Raw genomic sequence first — 16,428 nt, forward strand, 5'->3', positions numbered from 1 at the left:
CATTTGAGTGGGTCTCGCATAAAACACGTAATAAACTCACTTTATCTAGTTATTCGCTTGCCAGTCATTGCACTTGCATTAGATAAAAATATGTTTATATATATATATAGATATGAATATTGATAGTATATAGCATCGTAATCGCTGCCTTGCCATATATTTATTGGCCATGCTCTTTGTTTATCTCAGTACGTAGCTTATCTATTAATTGGCTTGTTTTGTGACCCGGTCGTGATTCAAATTTTTGTTAATGTTTTATGCACTTTCAGCACGTGATAAAGTTGAATGTGCACAGGGCACAAAAATTGGTTCGAAATGTTGCCTTTATGTAATGTATGGGAAACTGTATTTATATGGTCTACGAGATGTTTTTCTATTTTGACTATCTATCTATCTATCATTTGATCATGATACAGGGTTTTATAAAAACAAACTTGCTTAATATTATTTACTGTAATTCTGAATGCATGTATGTCGATTTAATCATTTAGTCATATCATTTTGCTAAACAAATTTTATGCCATTAATTGCCATAAAAAAATTTAATACGCAATTATTAGTAAACTTAAGTAAGCTTTAAAAATTAATAAATTATAATTTTTCTGATAGATGAGATTTTTCCATGAATTATGTTAGATTACTGCTGATTCAATATTAAATTGTTAATTTCAAGGGAGAATAAAAATATGTGATTTACATTTTTAATCAAGGTAAAATACAAATAAATGTTTGTAGCAAAAAAATCGGTTTTACTTCGAATATAGACAAGAGGCTTAAGATTTTAAGCAAAGATATAATGGCTGAAGGTCATTTTCAATGCATTAGCTGTACAAATTTTTTTTTCTCTTTATGAGCATATATAAACATATTCCTCTGATACTTCCATTTAGTAGAAGAAAATTACTGACTTTACTGAATTAATAAAATATTTATTTAAAAAAATGACTGTGGAAAAAAACAACCATTGAAACATTGCCCTTGTTATTGTGTTTATTTTAACTTATTTACAAAATGTCATTTCGGCTCTCATTAAGTATAAAATATTCGATTCTGTTCGTAATCCATTTACTCATTACAAAGTCAACAAGTGTCTCTCAATGAAAATCCTTGAGTATGCAAAGCGACATGTTGCTGTCCTTTTTGCAAGGCTATGGCATTGCGCACTTTGCTGCTACCTTCCACACCTACACACGCACCCACACGTGTACACACATACACAATCACACACTCTCAATCAAATGCAGAGTCGAGAGTGTATTTCTATTTGTTTTGTATATAGTCGACGAATATCCTTCAATAATGGAATTAACACGATTTTAATTTCCCACGGCACACATATCATCTAAATATATATAAACATAGTATCTTTATGTAAATATGGTATGTATGAGTGCGGCGCTTGCAGAAATTAAATAAAAATAAAAAATTGTTAAAACGGTTTTTGTATTCCCCAAGTGTAAACGTATTTTGATTAAAAGAGTTTTAATAACAATATGTAACAATGCCGTCAATTTGATTGGTATTTATTTTCAATATTACCGTGGGCAACAATATTTTTTTTATTATATTATTTTTATTATTCGCATTTTAATTTATTTTTATTTTTTTTTATTTTAAAAACAATCGCTAGATTTATGCCAGATTTTTCAACCCTTTTTGGCAAGCTGTGATGAATGATGACGGTGTTTGGCCAGCGTTGACCCAGCAACAAACTCCATCAATTACATTCAAGTTGTGACGAGCATAGAGCAGATACACTGAGAGAAAATTCTAGTTCATTTTCAATATGATTCATAACAAAGTTCTATATATATAAAAATACTATGCAAGAATTTTTAAGCGAGCAAGAAACCAAAATGTTCTTAAAGCAAGTAATTAATTCTTAAATGAAGTGCTTCTGCACTTTGGTCTGGCTTTCAGTTTCATTCGGATTTGTTCAACCGAAATTGATTTGAGTGCAACAAACTTGTTGTGTGTTTTCTCCAAGTGTATACGCACTACAATCGCGCGACTGACCAGCACTGGCTTGATAAAAGTGTTGCATATGGATATCGGAGCCGTGACCCGAAAAAACACGTTGCTCATATGTGGCAGCTAAGGGAACTAGTGGAATTGCTCGAACTTTTGGCTTGGGACAACAACTGAGCGGAGCTGAGCTGGACTGAGCTGGGCCGAGCTGCTGCTGTGTTGTGTTTTATATTAAAAAATACCAATGCGCCTGATTGATTTACGAGTGCACCTGACTGCGCCGTCGGTAGCCAGTGCCAACTGGTTGGGCCCTGCGGCTCATCCCAAATGACCAGTGAAGCGCACTCCTCAATTGGCCAGGTGGGAACCTGGGATTTTGCGTGCGGTCACTGCATAAATGTAAACGCCTTGGGTGCGGGTTGTGTGCGGTGGGAGGGGGGGGGGGGGGGTCAGTCACTTGGGTGTCGCTCAGTGCTGCAATGAGGTCAGTCTGCGTGGGTTATTGTGGTTTTTGCTTTACCTGTAGTTACATAATTAAGTAACACCAGGCGTATGTGTGATAAATTATTTGCTGCTCTCATAAAATCACATTTGTGTTTAACTAGCATTAAGCTGTTGCTTTGCTGCAGCTAATTAGTTATGCAATCGTATTGCGATTAACATGCAGAATTTTCTAAGGCTTAAGGGGAAATGCATCATTTCAGGATATCTTCAAAATAGAAATATATATTATATTTTTCAAAAATTTCATGCTACGTTTATAAACGTAATGTAATTGTAATCTTTGGTTAACAATTCATATTTATGCTGGAAGTAGTTTTAAAAATATTGGCAGAAATAACAGAAAGAAAAATTAGAAATATTAAAAAAAGACAGGGTATCGAAACGAATACAAATAGATTGGATCACAACGTTAACGATAAGGGGAATCTGCTGCAATCATAGACCTTTCATTTGTTTAGAGATTTAATATACTCTGTCAAATGTACATATCCAAACTTCAAAAAATACCAATCATTTTTTCTAATATTGATTTTGTTTAAAATAATAAAACAATGAGCAAGGTTTTAATTCGCTTTTTTTTTAAATTTATTTAAAAATAATGTCTTGTTTACACTGCTCTTCAAAATTAATTAATTAAAATGAATAATTCATTATGATAAAATAACAACCGATTGAAGAGTGTTTCAATAATTTTATTATTTTTTTTTTAAGCTAGTGTAATATTTTAAAGTGGGTATAAGATTAGAGGAAAGCGGCAAAGGTATTTTAGCCTTAAGCATTTCGTCAGTTTTTCTGCATTGTTTCGTCTGGCATTTTTCGAGCTCTCTTTTCTTGGCGCTAATGAGCCGGCTAAGCACATAATTATTTAATGCCAGCTACACTATGCTACAAAGCTGGCATCTTTAAGTTGCCAACAGCTGGGAATTTATGAGCCCTGCACAACATTTGAATTTTTTAAGCGTTCTTGACTTAATTACTTGGCGCTAAATGTTAGGAAGTCAAATGCTGTTGCTCTCCCTCCCAGCACCAAGGACAAGACGTATTCGGGGCAGCTGTTGATAGGCTTGTGCTTGTCCAGTGACCTGGCTGAGAGGACATTGCTGGCCTTTAAATGAAACTGGCAGCAGGTAAATGCCGTCAGGACGCCAGAACCCGAAGTGCCGCACAAATTGGCCGGGTAAAGTTTTTTAGCCGCGCGAAATGAAAATTCATTAGCTAATTAATTGGCCGTCTCATCAACACTTTGTGAGTTCAAAATTATGAAGGCAGGCATATACATACATATATATATGAAAATATGTATAAATATAAATAAATCGTAGACTAAAATTAGGCGAGTTGCTATAAATTGTTTAAGCCCATTACGGCCAAGCGCATTTGGCCAACAAAACGGGCGTTGACAAATTAATTTGCCAGCTTTTTGCATTCATTCATTTCAATTATTCAAATTGAAATTTGCCATCGCGATTTGACATTTGAACTTTGCGGCAAATAAAAGTAATTAAATCTCGGCATTTTATTCTTAACAAGAAAGAAAATCTGCCAAGCAAATGTCAAAGAGTTAATACCCTTACAAATATCGATTTATAGTAGCCAAGTTATCCTAATTTCTATTTATATTTTCGTTATATATATTTTAGATAAGAATCATATGGCCGGGCCACAACATATACCTAGAGTTGTCAAGAAGCTGTAAGACTGAGGGTCTATATTGCCCACGAGCTAAGAACAGTCTTCGCTTTATCGACTGGCGCAGATCAGGAGTATATTACATAGACGAGGATGATCTATATACGAAATAGAACTGATTATGTCTATCCAAGCCAATGTACTCATATTAAGGGTATAGGCCGGCGACAGCTCAAAGGACAGCAATTGGTGTGAAAAATGAGTTTAATAAGTTTGAAAAGTTTTGCTTTTCCAGAAACAAGATAAATACTCCTAAGGCGGTTACCAAGATTTGAAGATATTTATTATTCATTGTATTTATTTTTGATCCATGGTCAACTTTTTCATCTATTTTTAATAAGATGCTTTTTAATCGAAAAAAACCTTTTAAATATGCACTGAACATTTGTTGCGCCTGCCATTTAAACAGCTTTAAATCTAAAAATTAATGTACTGCAAAAAAAACTAAGCTGCTTAAATGTGAATAACAAGTAAAAAGAAAAAAGCATTTCATATAAGTATATCGAGCAGTAAAATTGTCCGCTTTAAATTATGGCCGAAAGTTGCGCACAACATCAAACAGAAACTCAACTACACAACTACCTTGTAAATGGACTAATAAATCTGCATTTGTTCAGCTCATAAACAGGCCAATACAATAGCAGACATCAAATTTAGTCTGCAATACGCCGCGTATACGCAATATGCCGTGTGCGGACATAACGTATACGCAGCGTACACAACTCAGCTGTTTCACCAAAGTTGATAATGCGCTGGCTTTTTGGGAGGATTGCGACCACACATGATGTTCTTTTGAATGTACGCGATAAAACTTAATTGTCACGCGTGACACTACTCACCAGGCGGACAGACAGTCAGACAGAGGGACAGACTGGACTGAACTGGACAGACTGGACTGTGGCAGCTCGTTGTCCGCTCGTCAAGCTGATTGAATGGCCCAGCTGGACGGGCTGAGCAAACAAGTCAAGTTCAATTGGGCAACAGCATCAAGTGGCTGAGGGTCACGTAGCCGTAATTAAATGGTTAAGCAATTAGTTGGAGATTATAATCCCAGTGCTGGCTGTTCATCAAGTGAGCATCGTACATCGGATAATACTTGGCTTGACCAATCACAAAATCAACTCCACTTGATGTCCTCTTGTTTATGGGCATAATGATAACTTTTGGACTCAATTTGAGCTTACAAAACAAGCGCAAAGCAAACGCAACAAAGAAATTGAGTGGCAAATAAAGGAAAATAAGAAAATTACATGGCTCTGTCCCCAGTTCTGTGGCCAAAGTGGTTAATTTCCAGCGTTTGTTGTTTGCCAACTGGCAAACCGCAGGCGTGGCCAAGGCGGTCTAAGCCAATTTGCCCTGTATTGTGCAGTTAGTAAATAGTTAAGCTGCTGAGTTTTTGTTGAGCTCTTCACAACATTTCGACGCTGATGAAGTGCATAAGACGGCGTCTGAATTCTGAAATCTGAGCAATTTCTGCTTGCGACGGACTATTAAAAAGGAAAACATTTTCAGCAGATTTATGTTCGTCACTTTTTGTTTTGATTTTCGTGTTTTTTTTTTTTTTAAAGGTTCTTAATTTATGCGCAGCTGGTTTAAATTTTTGTTGTATGCTTTGGCTTGCTTTAATTTTTAGTGCTAAAGCTTATTTTTTTATTTTAAATATGCTCATTAAATTATTCAGCTATGAGAATCGAAAAAATATGAACTTGTTGCAAATATGAATTTCTTAAGATGAAACAATTTACTGCATTGCCAACAATTTTATCTGCCTTAAAAATGGATGGAAATTAACATTTAACAACATTTATTTTCAACGAATTATACCTATTGGAGCTACATTAGTATTACAAGACAAGAATTGTTTTTACTTATGTGAACAATAAAAGCAGAAGAGATTCAGTTTCGTCTTGGGCCCTGACCTATTACAGTAGCAATGAAAAATGTATCTAGAATTAAGTGAGTGAAAGATGCGTTTTTATACCTAGCAATAAATGAAGACGCTAATGTTATTCCCTAGCATTAACATTATCGCACTCGTTTATGTTAACAAGTGTTTACCTTAATAGTTGACAGCTAACAGTTAGCATTTGCTGTTAAGTCATTTTATGTTAACAACTGCTTAGCTTAACGGTTGCCAGCTAACAGTTAACAGTTTTTAACAGTCCGACTTAACATGTAAAGTAACATTGCAATTTTAAACGGGTTAACTATTTAGTTTATTTTTGACTGTTTGTCAAACAGCTGTCACCCTGCAAATAATCCTGTTACTAATTATCTTTTTTGATATAGGCTCAAAACTAGTCACTTGACAATTGTTTGTGAGCCTTGCAAATCCTTTTTTGGCTGCCCGTTAAATCCTTTGTCTGCGTTAAATGTCAAAGTAAAGACTGTGCTACGCCCATTTATCAGTCATAATCTGCATTTAATCCAATCTAATGCTTTTAATTAAATTTCGTAACAAAATTTACATTGCAAAGCTCTTCACAGATTATGCACATTCTATCAATTTTAATAATTCACTTTAATTAATGGACCAACAACTCATGTGTCGTCGTCGTCTCGAAATCAACACGTGCTCCTTGCCCTGGAATTTATGATACGTCAGTAGCAGCCGGAGCAGCCGGAGTATTGCCGGAGCAGCAGCAGCTCCTGCGACTCCCTTTCGCTTCTGTCTCTGTCGCTGGCTCCTTTTTTGCCTGTCACCTTTACAGACAAGCACGCCGCCACACCTTAGCATATATTTGCTCTCCTACTTATATAAGCATACACAATATGTGCGTGTGTGTGTGTGTGTGTGTGTGTAGATATATTTCATATTTCAAGCCAGCAAAGCAAACTGTCACCTGTTGATTGTTTGTTTTACCTGCCGCCTGTGCATATTTTAATGCTTGAGTTTATTTCAAAAATATGATATAATATTGTCTGCACCTTGTTGCTGTCAACGGGTTAAGCTCTGAGTTGGGTTCCACATGAATTGTTTATGACCAAATCTTGGCTTGTCTATATAAAAACACATATGTATATTTATGTGTATATTCTTTTATGTTTACTTCTTTTGTATTCCCAATTAGTGCTGTCTGTGAGTCAATTTGTTATTTCTAATTAAAACTACAATATCAACAACAACTAGACCATGCATTTCCTTATATTATTTTATTTTATATTTGTTTTGCTGTCCCTGTAACCATGTAAAATGGGTATATTGGTTTTGTTTGTATTCTTAAGCGAGAAATATTCGGATTAGATGTTTCCATCTATCTTCCCACACTTTCAGCAAAGTGCATTTAAATAAACACAAAAGGGGCTTTCATTTGTATACCTTATTTAAGGTGTTAAAACTTTCAGCTGATCAAACAATAAGCTTAAGAGCTATTAAAGTTTTTTGCTCTGAGTCAGAGAAAATTTGTATGCAACGAATTCTGAGGCGACAAGTACTGGGTAACATTTAGTCGGTGACTCTCGACTGGAGCAGGTTTTTTTTGGCTGCTCTGCGTCTTGTTTGTGACTCCCTTTGCTGTCAGTTTAATTTGGTGGAAAATTGCAACAGGCAGGCTAATTAGGCTTCGGGCAAGATAAATTATTTGACCGCCAGGTGGCGCTGCCAATTGCCCTCCATTCGCAGAGTTCAAATGCGGCCAGCAGCTTGGAATGTGGGCATAAAAGTGGGCGCTATGTCGAGCCTAACTGTGTTCACGCTCTTATTATTGTGTCTTCTGCGACTTGACATTATTTTTTTTTTTTTTTTTTTTTGTGTTTGTGCCCCAAATTTGTGGCATTGACATTCGCCGGAAGCCAAGGAAAAACATTTGCCGTCGGCTTCTTGTCGCCTCGTCGATTTGCTAATATATATATATATATATATGTGGTATATCGTCTGGCATTTTGTGAATCGCACTTGATATTGATTGTTTTTTTTTTTCTTTCTTTCTTATGGAGCCACTTGTGTGTTTTATTTGGCAAGCCAGATCAATATAACGCGCATATTACGCATACGCAGCGTCAGCCACAGGCGAATATTCAACAATTTTTGGGCGATTCAATTTAAACTTTCTGACAAGCCCAACAAATTTCGAAAAATTGGGAACAAATTGATGGCAAAAGAGCATACGATAATTCCCATGGGCAATTAGTAAAAATGTAATTTATATGAGTGCTAAAATATGCCTTTAAATTTAAACAGGCAATCGGATATTTTATTAAATTAGATGTATTTCATTTTTAGTTTACCTGAAACTGATATTTTGACTAAAAATGGACCTTTCACAGGTATTTAAATTTACAAACCATTCAATTTGATTTTTGAGAATGTTTGCATATATTATGCATTTTACATTTTTTGTAAGTCATAAAGTTTCTCACTACCTGTTGCACAAATAAATGATTTATTTAATTTGTGGCTTTTCAAAGCTTGGTAAATTCTGAACTGCAAGCAACGTCAATATTTAAAAATTTTAAGCAGCTTTTGTGACGTTTGTGTCAAATTCGTTTAATTGTAAATTGCATTTATTGCATTTATGCGCTTTACGTATTATAATTAATGCAATTTATGTTGCTTTATTGTTTTACGGCTATAGCTGTTCATAAATTATTTACGGTAATTTCTAAGCACGGAAATGTGCGGCCGGATGCATAACCAGGCAACAATCGTGTGACAGATAGCAGGATATTCGCATGATAAACGACTTGATGAATAAACTTGTGCGAGAAACGGGCACTAAATTCGAATGGTAATATCTAAAATCTTATACTGCTTACGATTTACGGATTGACGTCATGCTTAACTCGAATTTGTCTAAAAATAGTTGTTTATATTAAGGTCAAGGCACGCCCCAATTGCAGCACATCAATTAATAAACAACTGCAAACAGTTGCAAGTAACTTGGCCACAAAAACACTGAAAAACACTAACAATCCATTTTGCATACGAAATGCTGAATATCCTTCAACAAGCAGCAGCAATGCACTCTGGGCTAACCGAGGACTATAAAATGTCGTGCGGTCTGCAAATGCAATGTGCGAACACACCTGGGATTACGAGAAACTAAAACTAAAACTGAAACTGAAACAAGTTTGGGTTCAATATTATTTTACATTGATAATTATTGTATTTAAGATATTTGCTAAAATTACGATGTTGTCTGTGCAGACTACGACTTCCATTATATAATAATTTCTGGAAGATGTTTTTGCATGTATTTTTTGAATTCTTAAAGATCTCAGATATTTCACCGCCTTCTTTATTATTAAGATTAAAAACGTTGTCAGCAGATTATTTCAAACTAAATTTTCCTTTCGAATTTTATCGTTTTTCTAGGCTATCTCACACCTAAATCGCTTTTTATTCAACTAAACACAAATCTCTTAAATTAATTTATTACAGACTTTTTCATTTTGATTGTGTGAAAAACAGTGCAATTAAATTATGTGCGACATGTGCTTTGAATGCGCATTTAATTAGATTGTTTACAACTTGGACTCACATGTTGTGCAGTTGCACATATTGTGCAAATTATTTGCAAACCGTTTATTTTTCTTTTATTATTTTCCCGCCCGCGGCTTTTGTTGATTAACCTGGTTAATGCGGCTAATTAAAAATAAAAAAGCGCAATTTTTTACAATTGTGTGGCTTAATGCCTAATGCAATTTGTGGTGAAAAACACAATAAACACATTTCAGATTTCCAATTAATATCAATAATAAATATGTATCAAATTGGTGCGCTCATAAGTAGGCAATCATATTTTATACAAGCTGGAAATTCCAAATAAGTGACCTGCGAGTTGAGCCAGTTGCTTAAAAACGTGCTAGTTCTAACCATATTTCTGTTCAACCTATAAATCAACGAACAATATCAGACAATATTGACAAAACTATTCCAGAATTAATCAAACATATTTTAAATAAAACTTAGGCATCTTTAAATGATTTGAACGCTGAAATATTTATTTTGTCAATCTTGAGATAATTACTTTGCGATTAATAAGAACTATTTATAATAATTTTAACGCTTCGCCAGAACTTTGCCAGCAATTCTGTCGCATTCCGACTCAGCTCACGCTTATGGCATATCATATGCTAATTTTTCATTTTTTAACGCACACCCACACCAACTGTCAACCTGCTGCCAATGGTAACAGATAATCAGCTAGTGGGTGTGCGGGTGTGTGTGTGTATGTGTCTGTAGGCGTGCCAGTAAACATATTCTGTTTCGTCTCGTGTCTTGTCATTTTCATCCAGCAGCTGCTTCCGCTTTTTATTAGCACTCGCCTTATTATAAGACAACTACAGCAGGGATGCTGCCACGCCCATCGTGTGATAATAATAATTTATACTTATCAAATGGCACAAATCTTGATTCGAGTGTCTGAGCCTGAGCCCTGACTGCAGCCATAGTAATAATGTTTTCTTTTTGTTTGACAAGAAAATTTGTGCTCTGTGGCAATTTGTTGTAGAATGCAAATTTCTGAACAAAAAAGCGTTCTTTTAGAGTGCTCGACTAGTTGATGCTCTGTAGTTAATTAATGTTATATTTTTGACAAAAAAATACTAGGCGACTTTGCTAGATTTTGATAGTCCTTAAGTTATGCATTCCTTTTGGCCTCGATTCCTATTTGACTTCTCTTTATCTTAAATTCGTTTTGCTTTATATTTTCGATTTAATTAGATAACAATCGTAAACTTATTGAAATTTTAAATGTTTATGACCTTTTTTACACAAACAAACGTACAAATTTCCAAAAAATAACTTACCTAAAAAAAATAAATGTTCTTACACCATTTTAATTTTCTCAAAGAATTTATTCTCTATTTTTTCGTGGCATTTGAATCTCTAAAAGGCTTTAATTGTGTGTCTGAATTATTTCAGCCCAAAGAACTTTTCAAACAAGTCGGATACAAGAACAAGCCAACACAAAGTATTGCCCTTTTAAAAGTAGCCAAATGTTTGAAAAGTACACAAGGACTCGAGTTCCTTAGACTCAAGGGTTGTCGTGCAAGGACAAACAAACGAGAACAAAAAATTGATTGACAATTATTGATATTTTATGAGCGTGGCCTAAAAGTCGTTAATGTAAATTTGATGTGGGCATTTAACTGGCATTAAAAAAAAAGAAAACAAAGTAAGACAGACAAAATGTCAATTATAAACAAAGTTTAAGAATTGTTTTGTGATTATTTAACATTTGCGATTACTTTTTGATTACTTCGATTTGAGTTTAAAATATAGAAAATATTGGGGTTGGGGCAGCATTAAGGCAAAATAATTTTGTTTCCAACTAACTCTTGCAAAGGATTTTTGGCTTCGAGATTTAAGCTGAGCGATTTTTATAGCCTAAGAAATATCTTATTTCAGGAAGTGTGTTCCTTTCTAGGGCTCTTTTCCGACATCTTTCTTGATCCGTTTCGGACCAAGCTATACATCTCAGATTTTTCATTTATTTAGTTGATAAAACATAATATAAAAATTTAAAATAATTGAGCATTTATGATGATTCTATCATTATTTGGAACTATTTTAGAAGGTTTCATACATTCCTTGAACATTGAAATAAGAGGACACAACGGATATTTAGCCCTTGGCACCTACGAAAACCTTATAATATATTTAATTTTTTTTCATGCAAGACTTTTGCTCAAGAAAATCAGTTGAAAAGATTCTTTCAAGCATGTAAAATGCTGACGCTTCATATTAATAATAAACCTTTTTCTACACAATTTAAAATGTCTTTTTAAAAATGTGAGCAAAATACATAGAAATATATTCTTAAAAAAAATCATATTTGAGACAGTATAAATGTCTCTTGGAAAAAATTCGTGATATGGTGATATTTATCACGGAATTTAAAAAAATATTTTAAAAAGTGTAACCAAAAGTATAGAAATAAACAGAGAAATATCTTTATAAATCTTACAAAAATATAGTTCAAAAGCGGATCAAAATTTCAATAATGAAAAACTCACCTATTTGTTGAATTTTTTTGCCAGCAGATACGACAAATATATTAAATAAAAATTAGATTAACGCGCGTTTACCGTTTACAGCGCGTTGCGGGGAATTGATTAATCTGTTTTTATCTCCTTATCAGCACTGGAATTGTAACTGTAACTGAATTAAGTCAGATTTGGGTGCAGACAAAATTTTCGCTGACACTTTGGTTGAACTCTGAAAAACACTCTCGAAAGACTGACGTAAAAAGTTCTACAAAAAACTTTTACAATAATCGAGAAAAAGAGGCGAAATATTGTTTTTCGAACAGATTTTTGGTTCTTACAATTTTGTTCTCAATTAACTTTCACGAAACGGACAAAAAGAGCGATCAGAAATAACTGTTTTTAATTTATTTGAAAACTGTGTTCTTTAACCGTTAGTTGGCGAGAGCGCTGGTTGGGTTGACTGGTTCGACGCGCACGAAACGAATGCAGCGCCAACGACGAAGGCGACTTGTTTTATACGCGAACCGCAGCCGAACGAACGCCTCGCTTGCCGCCGACTGTTTCAACTTCAACTGGTGTTCGTCGCTCCTGTTGCGCCTTCAACGAAAGCTATGCGCTAAGCCGGCACTGGCCAGCGTCGGTTGGTGTCCCGACTAGAATAAAAGCTTTTGCACTCCGCGCCCACGCAACAAAGCAGCGCAGCAGCGAATGCTGTGACGTCAGCGCGGCGAGGTCGTGTTGATTTAAAGCTGTGCTAGTTGCCTGCCATTCGCTGGCGTTTGAATTTGTTGTTGTTGCTTTTATTGCTGTTGCTTCTACTTAACCTACGCACACGCATTTGGTGGGCGGCGCTTAAATTTTGTGGTCACCTTTTCGGGCTTACCAACCGCAAGAGGGTTGATAACTAATAAAAAACGGTAAATGGTTGCAGGCACATTTGATGCCAGTTTTTAGGCCAGTTTTTGTCTCAATCCAACTAGTTTATCTTTGTTCTTTTTGTGATGTGCTTATATGAGTTTATCCCCATGTCATTCGCCAAGCTGGCGATCAGATTTCATTTAACAGCTGCATTTACATTTCACATTTGACATTACATTTATCGCTTAAAATGTAAGCTAATCCCATACTGCAAATAGAACAAAAGAGAAATGGAACTGTGCCTCATTATAAAAATATTACGTATACGCAGTGTGAAGTATGGGCATTTCGTTTAAACTTACTTCGTTGAACGTCATTTCAATGGTGTCCAGCTTGTAGTCTATAAAAAAAACTTATAATTTAAAATGCCTGAAAATATTTTATATTCATTTTACAAACTAACGGCGTTTAAATAATATACTTATAAAAACATATTAAATAACATATTTAAACAAAAAACCGAAATGGTAATTAACTCTATTTTTAGAAATTTTCGGACAGCTGTTTTCAACATGGTTTTATCTTTTTTTAGTATTTAACAGTAAAAATAAAATGTTTGTTTCAAGATGTCAAATTAATTTTGTTCTCTTTCATAACTTGGATTTGCGTTTCATCTTTCTGTGACTTAAATTATGATATATTTATAAGAGTTGTCAGTTTAAAAACAACAATTTTAAACATAATCTCTGAATCTAAGTTATATTTTTATGATTTTAGTTTAAAAATAAACCCAATGAAAGATAACGTTACATAAAAATTAATTACGTAATAATATATATTTTTAAATGCATTGAAATGAGGAATTATTTAACTGTGATCCGACTGAAATTGAAAATCTTATGATTTTTGAGAAATTTTGAAGAATATGGACATTTTAAAAGATTTTATAACTTAGATTAAGAAAATTGCTCAAGTCACTGATATTAAAATATCAATAATTACAAACATAACAATAATAATTAAACAAATTAAAATGTTAATGTTAAACACTAACTAACTTACACGAATAACAAGCATAACATTTGTCATATTACAAAATCCACAGAAATTGGAACGTAAGCTGAAACGGTAATTGGTTCGTGCAAAATTTGCTGCTGGCTTCGAAAGCTTATGCAACTTTTTGTAGTACGTTCATGTTGTTGAGGCAAGCACAGTCGTGGCATAAATAAGGTGTACACTCAATACTGGAACCACGAAATGCTTAGTTTGAATTCTGAACCCAAATATAAATTTAAGGAATTTTAAAATTTTTTGCTAAAAACACTCATTTAGAAGCATCCATTGTGTTCTTTAAGTTGTGACCCTAGTATAGTATTTTTTTCTTATACTATCAAAATTTAAACAATTGAATATAAAATACGTTAAACTCTTCCAAAATGTTTGGTTTACTCAAAGTTATAGTCTTGCAACATTGAGAATTGGACCAAATTTGGACTTGAACTCTGTTTTTTAGAAAGAAAACAACACGCACAATTTATAAGGAATATTAAATGTTTTACTCTTTATTCGATTGCTAATTAGTTTTATTTGTTTGTATTTATTATGCAAATATTGCCAAATTTGTTCATCAAATAATACAGTTTTCGTTTTAAATTCACTTAATTGCATTAAATTATGCACATTGCTGGGCTTAGTATGAAACATTTATTCGAAACGAGCTCAACTTAGTTAATAAACGACAAAAAATATTGTACATATTAATTACAATTAAATTACAACTAAATAACCGTAAATGTGTATGTATTTATTATTATTCAATTTATTATAAAAATAATGTACACTAAAACTTATGCTAAGGAGTCGAGTGCTCATTGCTTGTTCACGTTTTATAATACGATTATTTCGCTATGCCAAAATTCGCGTCTAAATTGTTGTTCAAATTTGTTATTTATTTTTAAATTTTGGTTTTGTTTTTTTTTTTTTATTGCGCATTTGATTTGCCAAAATTGTTTACCATTTATTTTAAAGATTTTATGTTTAACATAATTTAAATTTAAATTTATTACTGCTGATACGTTTTCTTTTGTTTAATTGCTAAATCACTGGATTTTTTCTATGCGTTTTTTTTTTAAATTTTATTTTTATTGCATTTGATTTTTATGGTTTCCATAAGCAGAAAATTACAAAAGTTGTTTGCCTAAATAATTTACATAGGGATTTTTAATTTTTCTCAATGCCAGCCCGTGTTTTATGTATTGTTTAGACTAAGTTCTAAATTATCAGTTATTTGTTTGCTTAAGTGCTAAGCCTAAATTTATATATATATGTATATAAATGTGATATTCGATCTACACAAAATTCGCCAATTACTAAAATTATGCATTTATCGTAAACGTATATGTATTGTATATATGTGTATATAGTATATCGTATGTGGTATATCATTAACTATTGCTCAGTAAGTGTGTTTTGCGTGTTAAGCAACAACAAAAAAATTTAAATTAAAAAAAATGTGCCAGCTATATAAATCGAATCTTGCTTTCCAGTTAACATAGTTAATGCTTTTTTTCTCTATATAATTCGTTTGTTTCCTTTTTTTTTTTGCTCGCTCAACACGACGATATCACAACAAAATGTACCAAGTAGAAGAATTAGTTATCGTTATCAGTTATCGATTGCCACAATCGATTCACGTAAACGGCGGCGGCAGCACAATCGGATCGAAGCTCTGTTGCAGCATGGAAAAATTACTGAAGTTCGCCATGCGACGATATCCCCACAGATCCATGGCCTCTACGCACACGTCCTGAATTTGTTTGATCTGTTCCTCGTAGGAATAAAAATTAAAACCGCTTTCATTCACAAATAGTATAATAATGGCACCCACCTCATCTGCCTTGAGATCCTGCTTCCAGTGAAAGGGCGCCGATCTGGAATCGCGATATGTGGAACTAACGCCACCTTTGTTCTCCTTGGTGTGCGTGTCCAGAAACTCCTCGACGGCCGGATCAAAGGGCAAGCCGTAAAACTGTAAAATATCCTGGGTCACATCATAGGGATTCAGCGACAGATCCTCATAACGCAATGTTCTATACCAATACGAATAGTAAATATAAAATAAATAAATAAATGTGCATACGTTTGATATACGGGGACGACTTAAAGTCTCTTCCAACCCTATTTAAAATCCGGGTGACACAAGAGGATTTCTCGGTTGCTTGAGTACCTAGTCTCGAGATTTGATCAAACGCAACTTCGAATAAAATAAACCAAGGCATATTCATATTTTGTGAATTTTTGTTCTATTTGTTTAATCAAAGTGTCTCTAGTTCAATATTGGTAATCAAAACCCTCCAAAACTATTCGTCCACAATGATGACAACTGTTTATCAATAACATTCAAATTGTTAAGCAATTGAATCGTTTGCTGTTCCGGAAACAGAAAATAAATCAGTCAACGTTTTGTGTCAACGACGA

The 16,428-nt window shown here is 33.9% G+C and overlaps 1 protein-coding gene across 1 annotated transcript in view; it reads right to left on the reverse strand.

Moving 5' to 3' along the window:
* Window positions 1-14,740: 14,740 nt before the first annotated feature.
* The window catches only part of LOC6634350 (carbohydrate sulfotransferase 4), a 37,319-nt gene continuing 35,631 nt past the window's right edge, over window positions 14,741-16,428 (reverse strand). Inside the window, exons 3-4 of the mRNA XM_002057778.4 lie at window positions 15,839-16,040; window positions 14,741-15,772 (exon numbers count right to left, since the gene is read on the reverse strand). Of these exons, the coding sequence (XP_002057814.1) occupies window positions 15,641-15,772; window positions 15,839-16,040 (334 nt within the window). The 3' untranslated portion in view covers window positions 14,741-15,640. The remainder of the gene's footprint in view (window positions 15,773-15,838; window positions 16,041-16,428) is intronic.

Source organism: Drosophila virilis, chromosome 4 (assembly GCF_030788295.1).
Source record: "Drosophila virilis strain 15010-1051.87 chromosome 4, Dvir_AGI_RSII-ME, whole genome shotgun sequence".
Classification (NCBI taxonomy): Eukaryota; Metazoa; Arthropoda; class Insecta; order Diptera; family Drosophilidae; genus Drosophila; species Drosophila virilis.